Genomic DNA, 26941 nt, shown 5'->3' with positions numbered 1-26941 from the left:
TAGGACAAAGGGAATGTAAATGGTGATGATAAAGGCTGAGAATGGTGCTAAGGGCGTCCGTTAAAAGATCAGAATGTGTAAATGGCAGAACAAAGGTGCAGAGTGTCAGGAAAACCTGAGGGATGGGGTAGTTGGCTGGGGAAAACAAGATGGAAAGTGAGATTTTAGAAGTGGAAAAATAAGAATATAAAGCAGCTCTGACAAAGGGTCATCCTGGCTCAAAATGTTGGCTATTCTGTTAGGCTTGCTGAGATTTTCCAGCATTTCCTCTTTTTGTAACATTTCAGGTCGATGGGCAGCCCTTTGTCAGCAGTTCATGCACTTTCTATTTTAACTTAAACTTCCAGCATCCGCAATATTTTCCTTTTAGGTTGCTAGTCACAAGTTCAAAATGTTTCTTACGGGTTGAATGTAAATTTAAAATCACCTCTTTGCTTTTGTATTGTTTTCTTTTAAAAACGGACCCCTGTATTTTTGTTTGCTTTCTGGCCCTATCAACTTGAGTTTCAATTTTTACATGTTTAACTGTGCGTGTTCACAAATGTCTTTGCTCTTTCTACGCCTACACTCTTCTACACATTTACTTTCTAAGAAAAAAATCACATTTTAATTTGATGTTTTTAAGTTTCCTTTGTACTTTGATTTCGGTTCGGGCTGTTCCCCCTCCTTTTTGGGGAGCTGCCCCTTTTACTTTGTCCTGACTTAATCTGAGTTTGGTTATTTGGTTTGACCTAAAAAGAGGGCAAGAAAAAAGCAACCTCTTATTTCCCATACAAAGGTGTTCTATATGAAATTTAAATTACCAAATGACAGTTCAGTGACATCACCCCACTTGAAATTTATTCAGATGAACTCGAAAGCAAATGTGTTTTATATCACTTGTCATATATACTTGAAACCTATAATGCAAAGCCATTCATTTGTTAAAACATGGCATCTAATTTCAGGACATTTAGCCTTGTGCCATTTTGCATCCATATTTTATCTGAATAATGTTGTGATTGTTAGAAAAATGGTCAACCACGAGTGTTCAATGCCTTGCCTCATCCACAGCAAATAAAGCGTACAGTAAGTCTGCAAGTTGCCCTAGCTTAAGTTGTTTTGATTTAATGTTGAGTTTTTAATGGGACCACCAATTATCCTGTGGATTAGCCATTTGAAATAGCCTCTCCTACTCACCCACTCTGTGGCATGCCACAGATCCTCCTGCTTTCCTCTCCAGCTTGCAGTGAGTGTACCTTCATTACCCTGAAACCCAAAGCTGCTCTCACTCCAAAGATTGCTTCCTAATACTCATCTCCCGAACACTCACAGTGAGGGTTTGGGAAAAGAAAGCAGCTAGCGACAGGGCTGGGGAGTGGGAAAGGTAGTGAGCCGAAGAGATGGTGAGGAGATATTAATATTTTGAACTTTATTTTAAAAGTTATTTTGATTGTGGATATAGTAATTTATCAATGCATAGTATTTAACTTTCCAGGGCACAATGTTTTGTACTAACGGGAAACATCCTCCCATCAGTACAAAACATTGTGCCCTGGAAAGTTAAATACTGTGCATTGATAAATTACTATATCCACACTCAAAATAACTCACTAAAGCTTTTAGTTTGCTGTGATGGGAAAATCTGATTCGCTGAACATGATTTCATTTAAAGTTGCACTTTTCAGGAACACAACTACAGCTTAAGAAATTGCTGTATTGTATATTAATTTGTTGTGCTAGTTCATTAAATCTAGAAGTTTATACTATATGCTTTCAATTTTCTGTGTCTGAAGGTATTGGCTTACTGCTACATTTTTGTTTGTGGCTGTCTTTCATATATGAATAGCAAATACAAATGAAACAACACAATTGTGGCATATGCCCATGTGACATTCATTGGCTGGTTGGTTCATCTTGTACAAACATTCTATTTCATTAAGTGACCACTTGGTGGTGCCAAGTGATTTTTTTATATAGATGATAGAAATATGGACAGTACATAAGTGAACAATATCAAAATCTGTAGCTAAATAGTTAGGGTAAATATAAACGTTCTTTTTTTCAGCTGAAGGAACTCGTACGTGTTCATATTGGAAAGATAGATTGATAGCATTCCAATTATTGCACTTGGAAGTGTGAAGTTGGTTATAAGCCCACAGAAAATAATGGTTAGCAATTAAGAAACTCTAATTCCAGAAGGTACATCCCTTTCACATTTGGAGCATGAGTGACCATCTAGATTGGGTTTTTATAGTTAAGATCAAAACAATGTACAACTTCATTGCACAAAACTACCCAATGTGACAACAATTGAAAGTATCGCTCAAGGCCTCAAGATTGGAAACAGGTAGAATAGAAATAACACCTTAAAATAATTGATGATCTTCCTGGGGTTAAACTGAAATTATTTATTCAATGAATTCTCTAGTTGTGGCAAGTGAGACAAGGACATAGCCTACAGCGACCCACCATGACGAGTAATTTCAGTGTTTTACAAAGGATGAACACATTTTTATTTATATAGCCCCTTCCTTTACAGCCAATTACTTTAAGGTAGAAAGCCTAGGTCTATCCAGTGGTAGTTTATAACAGACTAGTTGATGACATCCAATTCTAAATCTCACCATTTCTTGCCAACACTTCAGACTGTTCGTCCAACATCCACCATTGGATGAACAAAAATTTTATCCAACTAAATATTGGGAAGATCAAGGCCACTATTGCCTTAGGTTTCTGCCCTTAATGCAAACCACATGCCCACATCATCGCTAAGATTGGATATTTCTACCTCAATAACAGTGCTCGACTCTGTCCCTCCCTCAGTTCTTCTGCTGCTAAAACCCTCATTCATTCCTTTGTTACCTCCAGTCTTGAATATTCCATTTCACTCTTGGCTGGCTTTCCACATTTCCATTGGAGTTTAGAGAATGAAGGGTGATCTTATTGAAACGTGTAAGGTCCTGATGGGACTATATAGAGTCGAGAGAATGTTTCCTCTTATGGGGGAGAATAGAATTGGGGACAGTTTAGTTGAAGAATTTTTGATTTGATTTGTCACATGTATTAGTATACAATGAAAAGTATTGTTATTTGCATGCTATACAAAGCATACCATTCATAGAGAAGGAAAGCAGAATGTAGTGTTGCAGTCATAGCTAGGGCATAGAGAAAGATCAACTTAATGCGAGGTAGGTCCATTCAAAGGTTAGATGGCAGCAGGGAAGAAGCTGTTCTTGATTTGTTTGTTACGTGACCTCAGACTTTTGTATCTTGTGAGGTCTCACTTTTAAGTTGGAGATAAGAAATATTTTCTCTCAAACATCCATTAATCTGTAGCATTCTCTTCCCCAGAAATGCAGTGGAGGCTGGACCATTGAATTTATTCAAGGCTGAGAGTTTTGATAAGGCAGTCAAGAGTTAATGGGGGGGTGGGGGGGTGGGGGGGTGGGGGGGTGGGGGGGGGGGGGGGAGATGGCAGACAGAAAAGTGGAATTGAGAACACAACTAGATCTGCCATGATCTTATCGAAAGGCAGAGCAGGCTCAAACAGTCTACTCCTATGTTCCTATGCAACCCTCCAGAAACTGGAGGTCAACCACAACTCTGCTACCTGTTCCTCAACCACACATCATTTTATTTTCAGTCACTGAAGAGCAAATAGGAGTTGAAGATTATTTTCCTTTCATACCCTAGGGAGGTAAGTTCGGCAAAAAGCAAAATATAATCATACTGGAAATCTGAACTAAAAATTATATTCTGAAAGTAGATCAGGGAGTTTTTTTGCAGAGAGGAATACAGGGTTAACATTTCAAGTCTATAACCTTTCGAAGACTGAAAATATTAATTCTGCTTTCCTTTCTGCGCAAATACTGCTTGATCTGTTGATCTGAGAGTGGACTTAGTGCAGGCCATGAATGAACTTAGGAACCTGGTATGTAAAGTGAATTCCTACCCAGGACAAGATATTTTACCCAGATGACAGTGTGTAACTCCCAACATATTTTGCAAGCATGAGGTAGTGAATAAACATAAAATGACGGACAATGATTTGTATTAAAAGGTTTCACAACGTCGGGGCATCCCTAAGTAATTTAGAGTCAATGGAGTATTTTTGAGTATTGTTGCAGTTATAGGGAAACACAGTAGTTTGCTTTGGCTCAGCAGGGTCCTAAAAATGACGAGATAAACATCCACGTAATTTGCTGTTGTAATGTTCATTGAGGGATAAATATTAGCCAGACTACAGGGAACTGCTTTACTCTTTTTCAAATAGTACTTTGGGGATTTTTAAGTCCATCTTAGGGCACAGACAGGATCTCAGTTTAACGCCATCTGAAGAAAGTGCTTTCTTGTCACTTTTTGATAATTTCATGCCTGTTTGTTTATTCTTGTGGCGTTAATCTAGGGCTATCACACAGGTGAAAGGTGTTATTTAAACAAAAAGCACAATGCAGCAGTAATTCAATATATCTTAGATGGTTTTAAACAATTTAATGATTTAAGTCATTTGCAGTACTCTGTTGAAAAAATAATTTAAGGGCATTAAGGTTATCCAATATATGAATCATGTGTTTTGAACAGTATTTTGGTAAATGTGGAAACCCAGTCTCAGATAATTTAACAATCTTCAGTGCACAGTCAGAATGGAAGCACATATTTTACATGACAACGTTTAAATTGTTTATCATACTGTACAAATATTCACACTAATACATCTGAATACATTTCCAGATAAATGTATTTGAAGACTAAGCACTGACTTTTTTTTAAATCATAACAGATGGTTTTCAATGTAACTTTATTCATCATTCTTTTACTGAGGGAGTAACTAACATACAAATCCATATCCTAGTCCAGAAAAACATGGAAACTTGTTCCTGAATGAAAGAAAACAAAAGCATTACTGAAAAGCCGCTTTAAATACATTTGCAACATCTGCTATAATTGACTCTTCCATGAATTGCAAAGAACTTCAAATTTTAAATAATGAAAAGCTCATGTAATTAAACTACATCACTGTTTATCCCCTCAATACTGATTCCCCTGTTTGCACAATGTGACATGGCAGTGAAACATACAGAACAGGGTTTTATGTCTTCAATATTTCATGTATTGAGCTAGCTGCTGATACAGGACAGCAGAGAGATTACAACTTTGGGCTAAGCGGCCCATGACACAAAAAAGAGTGGAAAACAAAAAGTCAGATGAGAACAACCAAGATTCCCTTTTCCTAACTTCTACCCAGTTTCAATCCTAATTTCTATTAATGCTGAAAAGTGAACATAAAGATTTTGGATAAGGCAAGGTCCACTATCAAAAAGAAAACTGACACAGCAATACTTCAAGTTGTTTCACTCGAATTGTGTGAAAATCATATTTTTGTTTAAATAAGTTTGCAGATCCCATTTATTTACAAAAGGATAAATCATTGATATAGTTACACTACTGGAAACAGCCTCTCTAAAAGTGCTTTCCAGGAAATTACAGATTCAGCATCATCTGAATCTTTTAATATAACATTCTCAGGTCCCCAGTTGGTCTGGTTCATAAGTCCATTGATCGGAGTTAATAAGCTGTAGGGATCTGAGAGTTCCCAAACTTGATCCCCAATCTCATGCAGAATTGGGCAATTTAAATCAGGATAGCATGTGAAGTATTGAATTGGCATCTGTGCATCCGACTTGGAAAGGAAACTGGACAGGTTTCCCCAATTTGGCTTGTTATCTAGTGATCCTTGTTGGTAATTACTAAAGGAGAAGAAAGGCAATTTGGTGGAGCTATAAAATGAACTGCAGATATTTGTGGAATGATACCCCAGCATGAGTCAGCACTTCAAAGATGGGAAGAAAATTGGGAGAGGAAACAAAAGCTTTAGACTTTTGCTTTTAAGGTTATATTCAAAGCATAAGACCAAAAAATTCTTATGTAATCAACCTTCAATCCCTAAGCTTTAACTCTAAACATCATATGATAAAATATTGTGCAAAACTAGACTAGAATCCTCAATATTGTGCCACAGTATTATTTTTAGCTGGGCAAATTTTGTTGCTGCATATTAAAATACTTTGATAAACAAAAACGCTATTTTAATAAAAGCACAATCTGTTGCATTGAAGAACATGGAAATTATTTTCTGTAAATCAGCATTAATTACCTATTAACGTGCCTATCCAAAATGGTACACAGCAGCATTTTCTATTTCATTAGATTAAACCGAGATGTCCATCGGTAGTTAATGCCAATCAAATTATAATTTAATCAATTGTGTCTTGGTTCTTGCAATCCCAGCTCTATCAAAATTCCTAAATGTCCCTCCTTCATTTTACAAGACAACAGCATTTGCCATTTTAAACTGGATTCAGGTTTCGTTCATCATCTTGTACATGCCTTGATGGAGGTCCATTCTCCCCTGTATCCTGTTTGTCTTTCTCAGCTTCAATCCAGCTCTGGGGTGGTATCATTTTCTTTGGGCCAAAAGGTGGAGCACCGATAAGCACTTCAATGTCATCGTAATTTAGAACTTCTTTCTCCACGAGTGCATTTGCAAGCTAAAATTTAAAATTAGAGAATTCAAGCTGGAAGATTATCATTTTTCTTTAGAAAAGTCACAATTCAAATTCCATGCCTAGGTTCAAAAGCTAAGATTAAATGACACATGATATGCAATTTTACTGGTAGGATTTCAAACAACACACCAGAATAAAAGTTTGAATTAGATAAGTTTCTTCTAAACAGTTAAAACTGACCTTGATTCACCATTCTCATGCAAGGGCATTAAGTGAGTGAAAATATCACAGAGCTGCCAATTGACCCATTGATACTTAAAGGAGGGAATTCCAGCACTTTGGATTGAGGCAACTGAAGGCAAGGCCACCAAAGATGCAACAATTAAAACCAGGATATTCAAGAGATTCAAATTAGATGGCGGCACGGTGACTCAGTGGTTAGCACTGTTGCCTCACAGCCCCAAGGACCCGGTTCGATTCCTGGCTTGGGTCACTGTCTGTGTGGGTTTCCTCCGGGTGCTCCGGTTTCCTCCCACAGTCTGGAAGACATGCTGGTTAGGTGCACTGACCCAAACAGGCGCCGGAGTATAGTGACTAGGGGAATTTTACAGTAATTTAATTGCAGTGTTGATGTAAGCCTTACTTGTGACTAATAAATAAATAAACAAACTTATAAACCTTGGAGGGCTGTGGGGATTGAAGAGATTACAGAGATAGGGAAGGTTGAAGTTATGGGGCGGTTTGAAAACAAGAACGAGAATTTTAAAATTGAGGCATTGGTTGACCTGTTGCCAATATAGGTCAGAGAACATTGGATAAATGGGACTTGCCACAAACAATGACATACGAGCAGAGTTATGATGAACTCAAGTTTATGGGAGGACTAGAAGAATTATCTCCTCTCAATACCGTCCCTCAACTAAAGTGTGCGCATTCATGCAAATATGATTTTCCTGCTATATATTCAATGGCTGATGTATCTGGTTTGAATTTTGACAGCTTCAGAAATTCAAACTTCACGTTCTTGCTTAAATACTGTCAACTCTGGACTCGAGTTCAAATCTCTCGCCACACATTCTTTCTCAGTTGTGATTCTCCTCCAAACAGTCACGAAGCAGCTATTTGGAGGCAGTCTCTTCCCAAATAGAATTTGCTGTTGTCAATCAGGAGACGAATTCTGAGCTTCTATATTGTGACTATTTCCCATTGTGAAAAATATTCCTGGCTGCAGGCAAGCTATGCAAGATGGATAGCTCCATACGAGCTGGAGGATTTTTGCCTTATTCAGCCATGGAGAGTTGAAAGGGGCTGAACAATGCAGCTGTCTGCTCAGTTTCACCACTGCAGCAGATACTGTAGACGCAGCTCGAGTTTCAGTAAGCTTTATCACTTGCTTGTCACTTGGGTCTGCCTGGAAGGACTTAAAGACAGGTAATTACACTTGGTGTGAGCAGCTGCTTGCACTACCCAAAATAGTTAGTGCGTTAGTACACTTTAGGATCTGCTTTTTTAATTGACATTTCCAGCAATCCGATGTAGGTGGTTGTGTGGGATAACCCAGGCACCGCCAACCCAGTATACATTTGAGGAAAAATAAATAAAATTCAACATTCTTTTTCCAATATTGAAAATGGGCCAAGTTTTCCTTTCAGGTGTAGCTTTTGAAGCTGCATTTTAGACCCAGGTGTTCTCTTTTTTCTGAGATCTAAAAGGACTTCAAAAACTGCACCTGGATGATTAAAACAGATAATTAAGAAGATGCTTTGCAGAAAGGATCCGATTGATTTCACTTCTCCACTCCCCGTAGCATTTATCTGAGATCTTATTTTATCTGAACAAGTTTACAACATAGCATTACACCCAGATTACACCTGATTGCGTTTTCTATACATAATGCTTTAAGAAATTTAATTCCAGGTATTTTTTTAAAAAGTACTATTCTCTGTGATGGCCAGATGTGCGTGAGAACAAACTTTTTAGTCTAAGCAATACCCCACAGGAACAGTAAGTGGAATTTAGAATTATCACTTTTTGTTTTTAAGTCTTCAGATTTATCTTAATAAGAGTAACTTGCTGGGATTTGCAATTTCTGTTCTCGTACCAAAGAGTACGACTAAAAAGATGTTCCCCAAGTACATCTTTAGCTGGGTAATATTAAATATATGGATTGACAATCATGGCCTAAAAACATTTAACAATTCAATGTAATTTGTAGTTCAACCAAATATTGAGCTTAAGCATCCCGCATGCCAGCTACTACTACAATTAACTTGAAACGCCACCAAGTGACACCCATATTCCCTGAACAAATACAAAAAGTGATGAATAACCTGAATACATGAATCTAATTTGTCATTTTCAGATCAGGAAACTCAAAATGTTGTGTTGCCATCAGGTTAATTTTGCTGACATGTACAAATGAAAATCTTCTGTTCCTCGTATGAGTGTGTATGCGAGTGTGCAAGCGAGTGTGCAAATCCATGTGAGAGAGCATGTGCCAGAGAGAGAATGCATCCATGTGAAAGAGAAAGAGCGCATGTGTGTGAGAGTGAGAGCGGGTGTGTGAAAGAGCAAGAACAGGTGCAAGAGGCAGGTGCACGCTAGTGAGAGAGAGAGAGAAGAATATTCCTTCTTCTTTGTTCAGACAGAAGTAACTTACTGCAAGGAGTTTGTCCCGGTTATCCAGTAGGAGCTTCTCTGTCTGTCTGTAAGCGTTAGCCACCAACAATTTGACTTCCTATAGAAGAAAATCAGTGAAAGACTGCATGCATTATTAAAAGACAATCAATAGGCACATTTATTAACTGAAGTTATGATAGTGATGCAAACTAATTTCACAATGAAACACCTACTCCGCTCATCTCGTCAGTTTACCACCACAATGTTACTGGTAAGATCGACTTAAAAATCTAAAATAGGAGTATCAACCAAATATTATCAACACAGAAATTTGTAAATTGCATCACACACACACCTCTTTCCCACTTAATCGAGGCATTTCTAGCAAAATGTGACACCCAACCTCTCAGGTGACATTAGGGCAGATGGCCAACTGCTTGGTTAAAGAGGTAGACTTCAAGGAGCATCTTAAATGACAAAAGAGAGGTATAGAGATTTTGGAAGGGAATTCTATAGCTTGGGACTTACACAGCTGAAGGCAGAGAAACCAATGGTGCAGCAACTAAAAATGGAGATGCTCAAGAGACCAGATTAGATAGGCAAAGATATCTTCAGAGGATTATGGGACTGGGGGAGATTACAGAGATGTTAGTGGTGGGGCTCTTTAACATGATAAGCAGGACAGGGCTCTACTGAATATTAGAGAAAATTGGCTGTCCTCCCAAGCTTCACAATGTCACATGGTCTTTACATGAGCACCATTCCATTTGGAGGTTTTACCTATGGCAGGTGTCAGATCAAGAATGAGGTGAAACAAGGTTGCACCTTAGCCTCTACTCAGTTTTGTATCTTTTTCTCTGACCTGTGCTTTCCCTGAACCAACACAAGAGAGTTAGGAGCTGGAGTAGGCTATTCGGCCCCTTGAACCTGCTCCGCCATTCAATAAGATCATGTCTGATTAGATTATGGCCTTAACTCCAGTTCCTGTCTGCTCCCATTATCTTTGACTCTCTTACTGATCAAAAATCTATCTAGCTCAGCCTTGAACATACTCAGTGACCCTGCCCCCACTTCTTTCTGGAGAAGAGAATTCCATAGATGAGTGACACTCAGACAAAAAGATCTCAGTCTTAAAGGGGAGAGCCTTAATTTTTAGACAATCTTCCCTAGTTTTAGACTCCTCCACAAGGGGAAACCTCTTCTCAGCATTCACCCTGTCAATTCCCCTCAGCATCATGAATGTTTCAATAAGATTGCCTCTTGTTCTTCTAAACTCCAATGGATATAGGCTCAACCTTTCCTCACAAGATAACTCGTTCATCCCAGGAAGCAGTCAAGTGAACATTCTCTGAACTGCTTCTAATATGAAGGACTGTACCTCGACCAACGATCAGATGGGAAACTCCCCAACCTATTAAGACTGAAAACCAAAACAAAAATGTGGCATGTCCTGACTGGAGAACTTCTGTATGTTGCCCTCATTGCCCAGGCATAAGACCAGCTCCAAAGCCTCGTGGATCATCTGTCCAATGCTTGTGTCATTTTCTCTCTCATCAAGTCTGTTAAGAAAACTGTAGTTATGGGACAGGTTGTTGTGCCTCTGCCTGTTATCAGACTCAACACACCACTGGAAGCAGTAGGCAAATTCTGCTAACTTGGATCCATGCTGACAGATAACCTGCCTCTTGATGAAGAATTGAGCACATGCATTGGAAAAACAGCCACCTACTGTAGCTGACTAAAAAAAAACATGCATGGAGAAACAACAAACTGAGCCGCAGTTTCAAGATGCACATCTACAAGGCCTCTATCCTCAGCGCAGCGCTGCATGGCAGTGAAGTGTTGGACAACTTCCACCTGCCATGAAGAGAGGTTCCATCTTCGTGTCTGCGATGCAGCTTTGACCATACATGGAAAGACAAAGTCCTTTCTAGGGCAAACATGCCAAGCATGTTAACACTAATAAAGCAAAGGAGGCTTCGCTGGCTTGGCATATGCACGGGACGGAAAATGGCCGCATCCCCGAGGATATGGTGGCACAGGGAGGTAGCCTGTGCCAAGAGATCAGCAAGATGCCCAAAGCTGTTTCAAGAATGCTGTCAAAAGAGACATGAAAGCCCTCAACATCAATCATGACAAGAAAGGTGATGATTGATGCAAATAGTAAAAACAGCTGTGGACAGGAATTGTGGCAGACTTTGCCTTTCCAGAATCTGCTATCAAAAGAAACGTAGGAGATTTCAACTGACCTCACCTAAAGCTCCAAGGGTAAATTCCCACTGTCTCTCACAGATGCCAGTGGGGGGGTGGCGAGTGGAGAGAGCAGGTCAGGGAGAGATTTGAAAACAGATAGTTTCCAAACCTCGTGAAGCCATCATGTGTCTAGCAGCAGAATCTGGATTGCTGGACTGGCACAAGATTAAATGGCAGCTCAGACCCAAGTCTCGTTTCCCATCTTTTTACTGGCAAAGATTTTCCTGGCTGAGACTCCTCCTGGCTTTGACCATACTGGACTAGTGGTGGCTCGGGGGTGGGGGTGATGTTCAGACACACTTGGGTATACTCTTACAATGAACACAAAAAATTAGCATGCAGGTACAGCAAGCAATTAGGAAAGAAATTGGCAGGCTGGCCTTTATTGCCAGGGGAAGGATGTGCAGGAATAAAGGAATCTTTTGATGAGATTATGCCTGGACTATTGTGTATAATATCGGTCTCCATATCTAAGAAAGGATATTTGCATTGGAGGAGATCTGGTGAGGTATTACTAGATTGGTCCCTAGAATGAGAGTTGTCCCATGCTGAGAGGCTGATAAATTGGGTTTATTTTCTCTGGAGTTTAGAAGATTGAGCAGCGATCTCATTCAAATATACAAGATTATGAAGGGGCTTGACAGGGTGGTTACTGAGATTTATTTTCCCCTGAATGGAGTATCTAGAAAAAGAGGCACAGGTTTAGAATAAAGGTCCAATCAATTTAGACTATGATGAAAATAAATTTCTTCACAAAGGCTTGTGACTCTCTAGAATTCCCAACCCAAGAGGGTTAAGGATGCACCATAATTGAATATATTTCAAGGAGGGGCAGACAGATTTTTGGTGTCCCAGGAAATCAAAGGATATAGAGATCAAGCAGGGACTTGGAGTTGAAGCCCAAGATCAGTCATGATCATACTTTTCTTATGTTATTTTCCCTGCCTGGTTCCCATGCTCTATATCTACAGAACTGAAAAAATAAATGTCGTTGTTAAGAGTTTCTATCTTAATAAGGAGACTGCAGGCCATATTTAGACCAACAACCTGCTTTGAAAACTCTGCTCACCTTTTAGCAGCTGTTATAAATTCCACCACAGCAGCTGAGACAATCCACAACATCCTAAATTAAAGAACCCACAAGATTCTAAAAGTAAGTCAATTTGCCCCATCTTCCAATGTCAACAGATCCTTTAAAAAAATTTCAGGATCCAGATCTTTGCCAGAAACTAATAATTTCTTGGGCCATTTCTATCTGTGTGCCAAGTTTTATTGAAATCCATCCAATTGTTTTTGAGATGTATTCTTTTGCAAACAATCAGACTAATAAACAGGAGCAAAAAACCTTACCTTCACCTTCAGTGGCAGAGGTGAAAAAGTATGACACCAAGCCACATAAGGAGATATTGGGGCGGCACGGTAGCACAGTGGTTAGCACTGCTGCTTCACAGCTCCAGGGACCTGGGTTCGATTCCCGGCTTGGGTCACTGTCTGTGTGGAGTTTGCACATTCTCCTCGTGTCTGCGTGGGTTTCCTCCGGGTGCTCCGGTTTCCTCCCACAGTCCAAAGATGTGCGGGTTAGGTTGATTGGCCATGCTAAAAATTGCCCTTAGTGTCCTGAGATGCATAGGTTAGAGGGATTAGTGGGTAAATATGTAGGGATGTGGGGGTAGGGCCTGGGTGGGATTGTGGTCGGTGCAGACTCGATGGGCCGAATGGTCTCTTTCTGCACTGTAGGGTTTCTATGATTCTATGATATTAGGTCAGATTACCAAAAGCTTGTTCAAAGTAGAAGTGACTTAAAGGGAGGAAAACAAGGTAGAGACAAAGAGGAGACAGAGGTGTACAGGGAGTTAATTCCAGAGCTTGGGGCCTAGTCAACAAAATATATGGGTCACCAATGGTGGAGTAATTAAAATTTGACATGCACTATTAACCAGAATTAGAGGAGCACAGGTATCTTGGGAGGATTGTGGGATTGAAGGAGATTACAGAGATAGGGAGGTGTGAGGCTATGGGGTGTTCTGAAATCAAGAATGAGAATTTTCAAGTCAAGACATTACTTGACCTGGAACCAATTATGGCCAGTGAGCACAGAAGGAAATGGGATTTCTTAAGAGTCAAGATTCAGGCAGCAGTATTTTTGGATGACAGAAAGTTTACAGTGGGTCAAACGTAGGAGTTCAGCCAGGTGTGCATTGTAATAATCGAGTCTACAGGTAACAAAGGTAGCAGTGAAAGTTTAAGCAGCAGATGAACTTAGACGGGGCAACGACAGGCAATGCTAGAGTGCTAAAAATAGGCAGCCTTAATAATGGCACAAGTATGAGATTGAAAGCTCCTCTTGGGGTCAAATATGACATCAAGAACAGACTTAATCTCAGACTGTTGCCAGGGAGAGAAATGGATTGGTAGCTGGACAACAGAGTTTGGTGTGGGGACCAAAAATATTGGCTTCAGTCTTCCTAATATGTAATTGAAGGAAATTCATGCTCATCCAGTACTGGATGTTGAATGAGCAGGCTGATAATATAGCAATAGTGGAGGAGTAGAGTGAGATGGTGGTGAGGTAGAGCTGAATGTCATCAGCATACATGTAAAAATTAATGCTTTGCCGTTGGATCATGTCACTCAGCAACAGCAAGTGGATGAGAAATAGACAGGACATAGGATAGATTCTTGGGAGACACATGGGGTAAAAGCACAGGAGCAGGAAGAGAAGTCAAAAGAAGTGATTTTCTGACTATGATTAGATAGACAAAAATGGAACCATAGGCGAGCGGACCCACCCAACTCAATGAAAGTGGAGAGATGTTGGATGAGGATGGGGTGGTCAACCATGTCAAAGGCTGTAAACAGGTTGAAAGGATGAGATGGGGAAGTTTAACTTTGTCATAGTAACATCGGATGCCTCGCCATTTTGGTACTATGGCAGGGAAGGAAACCTGATTCGAGGGTGTCAAGCATGGAGGTCCAGGAAGATGGGAAAGGATTTGGGAGGCAACATCACGTTCAAAGACTTTGGAGAAGAAATGGAGGTTGGAGAAGGGACAGTAGGAAAATGAACCTGAACCAGAGTTAATTTGCAAGGGAAAGTTAATCTGAACCACAATTATTCATACAAATATGGTGTTAAATATAAAAATAACCCTACTACAAAGAACTTTTGGCTTTCAAAAAATAAGCTACATGAGGAGATAACCACGCCTTTCCTTATGTACATTTCTAGCAAAACATTTGCAATACTTCACTGCAGTTACTTATTTTCTCTCATTTCACCTCTTCTTGCCACTGTCATACATTCATCCATAGAGATGTGGTAAAGATAAACTTTGGTGATCGTACATCACTGTAAAACATACATGATCCATGTGCTCCTGGAGTCCTTGGCTGAAGGGTCGTCGACCAATTACCCCCGTTTCCTCTGCATCAGGGAATGAAATGTGTCCAATTGTTTCAACCATTCCATAGGATTTCACCATGGAATAAGCCACTCTCGTAACCTTTCGCAAGTCATCCTGAGCACCTGAGTATTAAAAATTGTTCCACTTCAATCCAGGAATATGTACTCTGATACATGCTCTGAATTTGGCTTCCAAAGATATTCAGCGAATTTTTCAGGATACAAATAGAGGTAAATCATGTCATCTCCAGAAATGTAAAGAGCTTCTCCAATGAACAATTACCAAAACATTTCCACACTTGCTGAGCACAAAAAACTCTCCCAAACAAAACATTATAACACTAGTGGCATTGTATGACACATCCTTCTAAGAAAATAAGAAATAGGAGTAGGTCATTCAGCCCTTCAAGCCCATTGTCATTCAATAAGATCATGGCTGACCTTCTACTACAACACCATTTTTGTGCACTATCCCCATATCCCTCGAGTCAGTCATAGAGTTGTATAGCACAGAAAAGGCCCTTCAGTCCATTGAGTCTGCACTGACAATAACTACCACTAAAGTCGCACTAATCCCATTTTCCAGCACTTGTTCCATATCCCTGAATGTTATATTGTTTCAAGTGCTCATCCAAATACTATTTAATGGTCGTAATGTTTCTGGCTTCCACTACCTTCCCAGGCAGCGCATTCCAGATTCTCACCACTCAATGAAAACCTTTTTCCTTAAATCCCCTCTGAATCTCCTGTCTCTCACCCTAAAACTATGACCCCTCAAAAAGGTTTTTAATGTTTAGAAATATATTGATCTCAGTCTTAAACATACTCAATGACTGAGCCTCCACAGCCCGCTGGGGCAGAAATTCCATTGCTGTAACCCATTGCCCTATCCCCCTCATATTCAAGCTGCTCTTTTAAAAAGATAACCAAAGCAATTTTTAAATAGGTATAAAAATATACATGTTTAAATATTTCAATTGATGATTCTGCTGAAGACTCGGAGCTCATTCAGGGAGTAGCAAAGTCTGAGGAAGATCAGAGGTCTTCAAGATGCATTTGGGGATATCACCTTGGCTCAGTGGTACCACACTCACCTCTGATTAAGAACTAGAGCACACAGAATCATAGAAAAGTTACCTCACAGAAAGAGGCCATTCAGCCCATCTGCAGCAGCCAAAAAAGAGATAAGCTAGCCGCCCATTTTAATTCCACCTTCCAGCACCTGGTCTCTAGTTTTGAAGGTCACAGCACTTCAGATGCAGGTCTTGGTACGAGTTGAGGGTTTCTGCCTCCACCGCAAAACCAGGCAGTGAATTCCAGATATCCACCACCCTTCAAGTGAAGAAGTTTTTTCTCATGTCTCCTCTAATCCTTCTACAAATCACCTTAAATCTACACGCTGGAAATTTACCTCTCTGCTAAGGGAAACAGGGTTTTCCAATCTACTCTAGCTAAGCCCCTCGTAATCTTGTACACTTCAATTGAGTCATCCCTCAACCTGCTCTGTTCAAAGGAAAACAACGCTAGCTTATGAAATCTTTCCTCACAGCTGCAATTTTCAAGCCCTGGCGGCATTCTTGTAAATCTTCTCTGTACTCTCTCCAGAACAATTATGTCTTTACTGCAACGTGGCAACCAGAATGTAAAAATAACTTAAATTAAAAGTTTAGTGCTAAACTGAGGGAGGGCTGCTTTGTTGACAGTGCCATCTTTGAGACAGATGTGAATCTTCCCTTTTCAGATGAATGTAAAAGATCCCCTGGTATTATTTGAAGAGCAGTGGTTTTCTCCTGGTGTATTTCCCCACATTTATCTTTCAACTATCACAACCAGAAACAGATTATTCATTCATCTTACTTGCTGTTTGTGCACCTTGCTATATGCAAACCAGCAACCTACATAATAACAGGAGCTAACATTGCAACACTATTTGATTTGCTCTATCCTGAGGACATGAAATGAATTATAAGAATACAGATCCCTCATGTTGAACCTGCAGATCTCAATCAGGATGATGGTAGAGGTGCTGCAATAGACCTCAGAGCCCTTCATTAATAGTGTGAAAATATGGCCAGGGCTCTTGCTCCTGAACATTATCCAGCTATAAGTGCACACGATGAGGCTAGGCGTAAACTTTGGTTATGATGTTCTCCAAGAGATGGGGACAAAATTGGCAAGATTTAAAACTAAATACATATTTATTAAATTTACTGACCTTAAGAAACCACCAAATGGCAGTGCAGCAGAATGAAGCATCAAATCATATCTGCAGCAGTGGAATGCAGGATCACAAATTAAGCATATTATAGGAGAGTTGGATGTTGCAATGACTGATAGGGTAGGGAGGAAAGTCATCTTGGTTTCCTGCCTTCCAGCAGCCAGTTTAATTGACTTCAGTAGAGGGCTGGAAAGAAGTCTTGCATCCTCTCAGCCAAATGTGTGTATAGAAAAAAACTATAAAGGTACCTAAAGAGATGTACACCTTTCCTGCCCCCATTTGCCCCCCAGCCCTCCAAGTGAGGTGGAGCAGGCTGATGTTGAATAAATGCCATACAAAATGTCACAGAATCATAGAAACCCTACAGTGCAGGAGGAGGCCATTTGGCCCATCGAGTCTGCACTGACCACAATCCCACCCAGGCCCTACCCCCATATCCCTATTTTACCCGCTAATCCCTCTAATCTACGCATCTCAGGACACCAAGGGGCAATTTTTAGCATGGCCAATCAACCTAACCCGCACATCTTTGGACTGTGGGAGGAAACCGGAGCACCCGGTGGAAACCCACGCAGACACGAGGAGATTGTGCAAACTCCACACAGACAGTGACCCAAGTCGGGAATCGAACCGAAGTCAGCCCTAATAGATGAGGAGAAAGCATACAAGTATTCTTACATTTGGAATTGTTCAAATTATACCTGTTGTGACTTTATTAAAGGTGATAGCTTCTGCAACACGGCCTCCTAGAGCCATACACATGCGTTCAAAAAGCTGTTCTTTGGTAAAGAGATGCTGCTCTCGTGGTAGGATCTGTGCAAATCCTAGTGCTGCATTTGTTCGTGGTGCTATGGAGACCTGCAAGGTAAAACGATCAAAAAATATTTACAGTTCACCCCAGTGATTTTAGAAAGTTAAAATCGATGGTTGAGAATCATCGATGTAAAACAAATGAAATCCTATTAGTGGTTCAGTAAAATTTTCTAAACATAAATACACAATAATTGTGGGGATCCATACTTTATTTTATCATTTGTTTCAAAACACAACAAATATTTGCTTTTCAAAAGGCTTTTTGGCTCCATTAAACATCTGGTGGATTAATAGGCCTAAATAATTTGAGGCTGCTTGTCCCAGTTTCAATTTCTGGTCTCCAGAAAGGCATCAGCATCGCTCGGTTAAGAAGGGAAATTAAACCTGCCCCTGAAGAAAATATTGTGGCTTCTCTTGGAAACTGCACACCAACGCGGGTGAAAACAAGACTGGACTTGGATGCAGTGACTTTCCACAGTTCAGCTGCCTGCTAACACGAGCTGAATATTGAAAGCAGCTCATTTTTTTTTAACCAAAGCACATCCCTCTCTTCTCCATCATAATATCCAGCTATTCTCGCTGTCTTAATGTTTTTGCCTGCCCTAGCCTGTTTTTTGTTTAAAATTTTCTATACTTAAATCCTCCTATCCGATATTATTGTCTTACATTTGAAATAACAGTTTTCCTTATCTGTAAGTTAGTTGACTTCAATGAGGTTGCTCCCTAACTTACTTTTTTTTTGATAGTGGAGCTTTAGCATACACGTACCCAGCCACCCCCAACCCCTCTTTAGGCACACAGTTGTACAGTTCATAAGATGCTTTGATGAACTTCCCAACAACCAGCTTATCAAAGGGCCAGAGGAAACTGAGTAATTTTACACAATAGATAACTCAATCATTACACAACTGATTCAAATGAGTCGAAGCATAAAATAAGTCTAAGCTATTTAATATTTGTAAAAAGCAGCAGCAGTCACTTAAGATTCCAACTGTATTATTTGTATGATAGTATATATAAGGAGCGTGACAAGATACATAGTTATATAAAAATACTAGACCTTTAAGACAGCTTCTGTGTGCTCCAGAAGCCAACCCACAAGAACATGTCCAGACTCATGGAAAGCTACTATTCTCTGTTCTTCCTTGGAGAGAATTTTACTTTTCTTGGCAGTGCCTGAGGGGATAAAGGAAATTGTTAACAAAACAAAGAAAAATTTTCCCAACAAGCAAATATTGTCATGAGGTTGAACAATACTGACATTTTGGGAATTTATTTAAAAATCAGCGTACAGTGATTTTGTTCAATCTAAAAAAGAGATTTTGTATTCTACTTTGAGAACTGTAACCTGAGGTATTTGAACATTTGAATATCGGGAACACAGAATCATAGAACTATCATACATCACATAGGGAACCCATTCAGCCCACTGTGCCTATGCAGGCTCTATAAAACAGCTGTCCAATTAATTCAATTTCCTTCTGCTTTGCCGTAACCCCAAAAACCTTTCCTTTAAGATGATTGTACTGTGTAACAAGACAAAAAAGTTCAGATTTCAGTCTTCCCAGCAATACATTCCTTCTTCCAAAAGAAATGGTATCTGAAGCATTTTTCCTCCCCGCCCCCAGTGTGTCTCACACCACTCGAATGAAGATAGCAACCAAACAGCTGGTTCAACATTTATGAATGCCACTGAAATATCTCCCAGTAGCTGGGTTGGTTTTTGAAATGCAATACTGTAGTTTTGCACTACGGAAACTTCAAAATTGTAAGACATTAATTTAAAAACTTCAGAAAGGTAACAGAAAACAAAACTAAAAGTTAGTAGTTGATGAATATCTGGATCTCAAGATCAGATTAAAATTCTGGTATCACAAATATTACTAACACCCGTTGTCTAAAATCTCAGTGTTTCATCCAGCTTTTAAAGTTCAGCTCAATTACCAGTATAATCTATATCCTTGAACCAAAAGAAAATTAATAAATCACTGTTTAAAATTTTAAAGTTTATTTATTAGTGTCACAAGTAGGCTTACATTAACACTGCAACAAAGTTACTGTGAAAATCCCTTAGTTGCCACACTCTGGCGCCTGTTCGGATACACTGAGAGAGAATTTAGCATGGCCAATGCACCTAACCAACACGTCGTTTGGACTGTGGGAGGAAACCAGAACACCCGGGAGAAACCCGCGCAGACACAGGGAGAATGTGCAGACTCCACACAGACAGTGACCCAAGCCGGGAATTGAACCCGGGTCCCTGGCGCTGTGAGGCAGCAGTGCTAACCACTGAGCCACCGTGCCAGTGGTGCAACTTTATTGGGAAATAACTACCAATAACTGCTTGGTTTAAAAATGGACGATGGATTCACTTTATTTAAGATGGGCTCACAACAGATAAAATAAAAATTACTGTCCTTTAGGTCAGCTTCAATGTGCTTAAGGAGCAAGTTCATAAACATGCTACAATAATGCAATACAAAATAAAGATCAATGTTAGAATTATCCTGATCTATACTTCTTTCCCCTTCATTATGTGATGATACATAATTTACTTATTAGTAAAACTTCATAAAATGAATGAAAACAGAGAATAGGTATACCTGCTATGACCCGTTCTACTGCGTATTCAAAACTGAAGGTGTCAACTGATTTCTCCCCTTCTCTGGCTGCATGCAATGCTGCTTCATTACAGATGTTTGCGATGTCAGCTCCTAGGATGAAGCCAAATTAATGCACACCCTAAAGATTCTAAAGTACAAAATTTGTTGTGTGACTAAAGTAGCACAGATTAAAATTAGCGCTTCTGAATGGCATTACAGATTTCTAATTACATCCTCAAATTTCTACTGGAATATGCAAGCTCAGAAACTTCACACCAACGTGCACAGCAACTTCTATAGAAACGCAGAGCAAACTCAGCCGACAAAAAAAAATTACAATAAAGTCTTGCACAGTACTTTTAAATGCTGAATTCTTACCACTGAATCCTGGAGCTAGCTCAGCCAATCGTTGGGAATAAAAACTGGCTGGACGAGTTAACTTCAGACTCTTCAAATGTTGTTCAAAAATTTCCTTCCTTTCCTACAAATGTCAAAGAAATAACTGTATATCAATCCACTCAGGACAATAATAATTGTGAAGTTATATCATGATTCAACTTTTCAGCGTATTTTGAGGGTGTTGCAAGTTCCTAACTAGTTTTAATTCTCTAATTTGTTTGACTAAACAAAACAAGCTCGATGGTCAATGAGGTGTTCCATCCAAAGTGATCACAAAGTTAGGTTGTGTGGGATTCGAATTGAGGGATTAGAATTGTAGCAACTATGCCTTAGTAAAATCAGTTCTAACTTGTGTTTTAAAAGCATTCTCCCCTTTCACAGTTTAGTAATCAAGCCACATATCCCACAGTCCAGAAACTGCACTTTCAATGTAAACTGCAGAAAGCTTCATAAAATACTAAATGCACCAAAAACCCCCCACAGAAAATGATATTCTTGTTGTTCTGTCAGTGTGTACACCTTGGTATCAGCATAACAAATTGAAACAGCTTCCTTGTGAGAGAGTTAAGCCTGCTTAAGCAATAAAAATAAACAAAACTGTGATCAACTAGCAATTATCCTTCTTTGGAATAGGAAAGCAACTGAGGAATGGGAAGTAGAGTCTCTGGGATTGGTATAGTTGATGGTGACAGCAATTGAAGATTATTAACTTCAGACTTCACTGGAATCAGGTAGATCTGCATTATTCTGGGGTCTTCAGTTGACCAGCCAATATGTTTCATAACAATAACTACTTGCATTTATATAGCACCTTCAACATAGTAAAACATCCCAAGGCAGCAAACATAAGAACATAAGAACATAAGAAATAGGAGCAGGAGTAGGCCATCTAGCCCCTCGAGCCTGCCCCGCCATTCAATAAGATCATGGCTGATCTGACGTGGATCAGTACCACTTACCCGCCTGATCCCCATAACCCTTAATTCCCTTACCGATCAGGAATCCATCCATCCGCGCTTTAAACATATTCAGCGAGGTAGCCTCCACCACCTCAGCGGGCAGAGAATTCCAGAGATTCACCACCCTCTGGGAGAAGAAGTTCCTCCTCAACTCTGTCTTAAACCGACCCCCCTTTATTTTGAGGCTGTGTCCTCTAGTTTTAACTTCCTTACTAAGTGGAAAGAATCTCTCCGCCTCCACCCTATCCAGCCCCCGCATTATCTTATAAGTCTCCATAAGATCCCCCCTCATCCTTCTAAACTCCAACGAGTACAAACCCAATCTCCTCAGCCTCTCCTCATAATCCAAACCCCTCATCTCCGGTATCAACCTGGTGAACCTTCTCTGCACTCCCTCCAATGCCAATATATCCTTCCTCATATAAGGGGACCAATACTGCACACAGTATTCCAGCTGCGGCCTCACCAATGCCCTGTACAGGTGCATCAAGACATCCCTGCTTTTATATTCTATCCCCCTCGCAATATAGGCCAACATCCCATTTGCCTTCTTGATCACCTGTTGTACCTGCAGACTGGGCTTTTGCGTCTCATGCACAAGGACCCCCAGGTCCCTTTGCACGGTAGCATGTTTTAATTTGTTTCCATTGAGATAGTAATCCCATTTGTTATTATTTCCTCCAAAGTGTATAACCTCGCATTTCTCAACGTTATACTCCATTTGCCATATCCTCGCCCACTCACTCAGCCTGTCCAAATCTCTCTGCAGATCTTCTCCGTCCTCCACACGATTCACTTTTCCACTTATCTTTGTGTCGTCTGCAAACTTCGTTACCCTACACTCCGTCCCCTCCTCCAGATCATCTATATAAATGGTAAACAGTTGCGGCCCGAGTACCGATCCCTGCGGCACGCCACTAGTTACCTTCCTCCAACCGGAAAAACACCCATTTATTCCGACTCTTTGCTTCCTGTCGGATAGCCAGTCCCCAATCCACTTTAACACACTACCCCCAACTCCGTGTGCCCTAATCTTCTTCAGCAGCCTTTTATGGGGCACCTTATCAAACGCCTTTTGGAAATCCAAAAATCCAACAATATAGACACTGAGCCACGTTTGGAAATGCAAGGACATGATGAAAAGCTTAGTCAAAGATGTTGATTTTACCAAGTATCTAATAGGAGAGAGGTAGAGACATTCAGAAGGGCATTGCGGACCTTAGGGCATGGGCAATTCACACCTGTCAATGGCAAAGCAATTAAAATAAGGGATGCGCAAGGGGCCAAAATTGGTGGAGTGCACTGATCTTTTGCGGGTTGTAGGGCAGGACTCGGTCAGAGGTGGGAAGGGGCGTGACCATGAAGGGATTTTAAAACAACAATAAGAATTTTATGCTAGACTGGAAGCCAACATCGGTGAGTGATATCAGAAATTCAAAGCCTTTTCTTCAAATAAACAACCTTCCAACCCCCTGTTCTTGCAGTCACCCAATTCCCAACCTCTCTTACTTCCCCAAGTGCTCGAAGGTACTGTAACTTCCTAAATCAGTCCCCATCTTGCCTAGAGCTCTGCATTTAAATCTCTCATGTTAGATTTTTGACCCAGTCACAGTACTGAAACAGTCTTGTCAAAATCACAAATGACATACAAGAACGATGACGACACTCAGCTCAATTTCACCACTTCTTCTTTGATCCGGTCCACTGTCACTAATTTGGGACACTGCTTGTCCAAAATCCGCTAGTGGATGAACAAGAATTTCTTCTGAATAAATCTTGTGAAGAATTAAGCCATTGTCTTTGGCTTCTGCCACAAACTCCATTCCCTGACCACTTGGTGTTGTGCTTGACCAAGGTTAATTTCCAACCACATATCCATATCATCGTCGTGACTGCTTGTTTCCCCCTGCCTCGGTTCGCCTGCTGCTGAATCATCATCCATGCCTTTGTTATCTCCAGGATTGACTAGTCAATACTCCCCTGGCCAGCTTCCCATCTTACACCTTACATAAAGTTGTACTCATCCAAAACTGTTTTGTCTGTATCTTAGCTCGCTCATTCACCCTCACCAGTGTACTTCCTGACTTCACTGGCTCAATGTCTGACAATGCCTCAATTTTAAAATCCTCATATTCAAATCCCTCCATGGCCTCATCTCTTAGCATCTCTGCAGTTTCCTCCAGTCCAACAATGTAACACCTTTTCCTTTCATAGGAATATCTCCCAGTTGTTTTCCAAGAGACACGTCACTCTAATTGAAAATATATCACTATTCCTTCATCATCACTGGATTAAAACTCTGGAACTCCTGTTGTGAAAAACCTTCACCACTTAGACTGTAGCAGCTCAAGAAGGCAACCCATCACCATCTTTTCTAGGACAATTACAGGTGGCAAATAAATGCTGGCCTTGCCAGTAATGTTAATATTTCATAGAAGAAAATTCACACAGACACAATTTTTTTATATGGGAAAATGAAATTTAGAACAAATTATTGAGCCTTAACTTCAGTGAAGTGACAATCACAGTAGGACTGCCACTCCACCTCTATTTACTTACACTAAATGTACTGCATCTCTCTCGCTCGACCTTTTGACTTAGGCCTGGTGCAAAAAGTTCAGTGCAACTGTCCAGGAATCCTCTGTCAAGTGCAGAGTCAGACAGCACAAGCTGCTGTAAAGCATCTAAATTTAAAAAGGGGTCCAGCCTTTGGAGGACGAGTCAAGGGATGAGGTTGGGAATTGGGTGACTGCAAGAACAGAGGAGGTTGAAGGTTGTTTATTTGAAGAAAAGGGTGAAACCAGGTTTGAATTTCTGATATCACTCACCGATGTTGGCTTCCAGGTATGAGGATTAGTTGGGGGAGGGACCTAGTTGGGACGTGGGGGCATAGTCAAGGGATCTCTGGAGGTGTAGTCGGGGTGGTCAGCTCAATGTTATACCTACCCAATAGTTAGAAGTGGTTTTAGTTCTTCTAACTTTTCCAGGGTAACTATTACCATAAGACAGATAGAATCACCCGAAGACTGTGATCTAAATCGAAGTATCGGATGGTTCCCAGTGCAGGGTAATTTCCAATCAGAGGTTTGAATTTCCCAGACAACTGCCTTGCTATCCCATGATGTGGAGATGCCGGCCCACATTGCTATCCCACATGCAGACATCTGGGGGTGGGGAGGGGGGTGCAATCGCATCTTTGGGCTGCTCCCCCTGGGTAGGAACTTCTGGAGATGGGAAGTTATGAGCCATAATAATCTACACAGCATTACTCCTCTTAAAACTTGTATCCTTAACCATTAGCGCACTAAGAACAGATCTGATTTATTACTGCCACTGTAAATGAATTCACTCTCCTATTGATAGCCCTTTCCTGTTACACACTAACAACAATTTTAGGGTCAACGGGGCTCCAGCCGTATAGTGACCATGCAAGATTTCTCATCTTTGCTTTGTGATTGGGTTAAAATTTAACTTGTAGCTTTTTAAAAAGTTATTTCTCCCTTTAAAATAAATGGTGAAAGATTGTAAGAAATGCTAGAAAACGAAAAACTGAACATGGAATTTTAAGAAGAAGATATGAGTAAGGGAGAAGGAAGGAAAAAGACATAATAGTAAACAGTGGTAAAAAGAATCTGTCTGTAAAACCCTGACCTGGAGAGACTGACATTTCCACAAACATGTCTATGTGCCATAGCGTTAAAATACACCTCATATTTAGTGGAATATTTCCAATCTTTCACCTGATAGCAAACCAAAGATGCACAATGATTGCTTTCTGCCCTTATCCATCAGTACCTGCAAAGTAGGAAAGTCAATAAATATATGTCGATCCAGCCGGCCAGGTCTCATTAAAGCGCTGTCCAAAATATCAGCACGGTTGGTTGATGCCAGAACTATTACGTGATCTGTTGTGCCCATTCCTGTTCAAAATAGTAAGATAAGGAACATTAAGGCAATTTACAATGTTCCAGTAAGAATAGATGGTGCTTTCACGTTTTAAAAAAATATACAGTAAAAGACCATGGGAATTGGGTGACTGCAAGAACAGAGAGGGTTGAAGGTTGTTGATTTGAAAAGGGTGAAACCAGGTTTGAATTTCTGATATCACTCGCCTATGGAATTTTATACACTTATCAGATAATGAACAAGCTATAGAAATACACACTTCACAGCCTAATTTCCACCACATGGCAAGCAACAAAAACTGACAGCAACAAATTTCAAAGGAAGTTGTTATCTAGACTGGTTGTCAAGACACCCTCTGAAATGTTTTTGAAGTCCCCATTGAAAATTTGCTGGTCCTTTCAGCTTGAATGAATAATCTCAATTTCAGCTGTACTTTCAATATTAATGAGGTCCTGCATTTCATATTAAGAACTGAAAGACCATTGTTCTCGAATCCTAATACTGCCATATGGACACTGAAGGATCTGATGCACAGTGTAACCACTCAACCCAAATCACTAGTTCATTTAATTTCAATTCATAAGGCATGTTCTGCACCTAAAAAGCTTAAACATACCAGAGTTATTAACCAGAGGAGGTTATCACAAGGTGTACTGCTCTGAAGGATCAAAAGTGTTCAATACATTTCTAAAAATACAACAAAACTTATTAGTTTACAAAATAATTCATGATATTGAGAAACACAGGTTTGTGCCTCAATTGTACCACAATAGAATACCCACCATCCATTTCCACTAACAATTGATTCAGTGTCTGCTCTTCCTCTGTATTAGCAAATCCAGACATGCTGGTAGAACGTTTTTTACCCACTGCATCAATTTCATCAATGTAAACAATGCAGGGCGCACGAGTCCGGGCCTCCTTAAATAAACTTCGTACCCTTGCAGCACCTAGACCTGTAAGGAAAAATTAAAGTAGAAACTTCTTTAAAAATAACAAATGTAACAAGCCAATATAAAAGACTGATAGTCATCCTAAAAGTGTCACAAATAAATATACCAAATGCAAAAATAAAGTTTTTGATGTTTTCTGTGGAATACTGTTACCAGTGCCCTGAGCAGTCAACAAAATATCCCTCTCGGATAAGAAAATTTAGTGAACTGATCACAAAATTCCAATCATGCACTGAAAAATATTCGCCGGAAACCTCCAACGTCGTCCACAGCTGGGATTCTCCAGTGCCGATGAACGCCAAATTCCCCGTTCCCACTGGCAGCGGG

At 40.2% G+C, this 26941-nt stretch overlaps 1 protein-coding gene across 3 annotated transcripts in view; it reads right to left on the bottom strand.

Annotated features, from left to right (window-relative positions):
- Positions 1–4458: 4458 nt before the first annotated feature.
- spg7 (SPG7 matrix AAA peptidase subunit, paraplegin) overlaps positions 4459–26941 on the bottom strand; it is a 55702-nt gene continuing 33219 nt past the window's right edge. For 2 of the 3 annotated variants that reach the window (XM_078210723.1, XM_078210722.1), the window contains 10 exons: positions 26444–26617; positions 25551–25675; positions 20776–20878; positions 20398–20508; positions 18855–18970; positions 17683–17839; positions 14723–14886; positions 9148–9225; positions 6370–6530; positions 4459–4859 (listed from right to left, as the gene is read on the bottom strand). In XM_078210723.1, the coding sequence (XP_078066849.1) occupies positions 4811–4859; positions 6370–6530; positions 9148–9225; positions 14723–14886; positions 17683–17839; positions 18855–18970; positions 20398–20508; positions 20776–20878; positions 25551–25675; positions 26444–26617 (1238 nt within the window). In that variant the 3' untranslated portion in view covers positions 4459–4810. Of the gene's footprint in view, positions 6531–9147; positions 9226–14722; positions 14887–17682; positions 17840–18854; positions 18971–20397; positions 20509–20775; positions 20879–25550; positions 25676–26443; positions 26618–26941 lie in introns of all 3 variants that reach the window. The other variant, XM_078210724.1, reaches the window with a different exon arrangement.

This window comes from Mustelus asterias, chromosome 4, assembly GCF_964213995.1.
Source record: "Mustelus asterias chromosome 4, sMusAst1.hap1.1, whole genome shotgun sequence".
Classification (NCBI taxonomy): Eukaryota; Metazoa; Chordata; class Chondrichthyes; order Carcharhiniformes; family Triakidae; genus Mustelus; species Mustelus asterias.
This window is presented reverse-complemented; position numbering and strand designations above follow the sequence as displayed.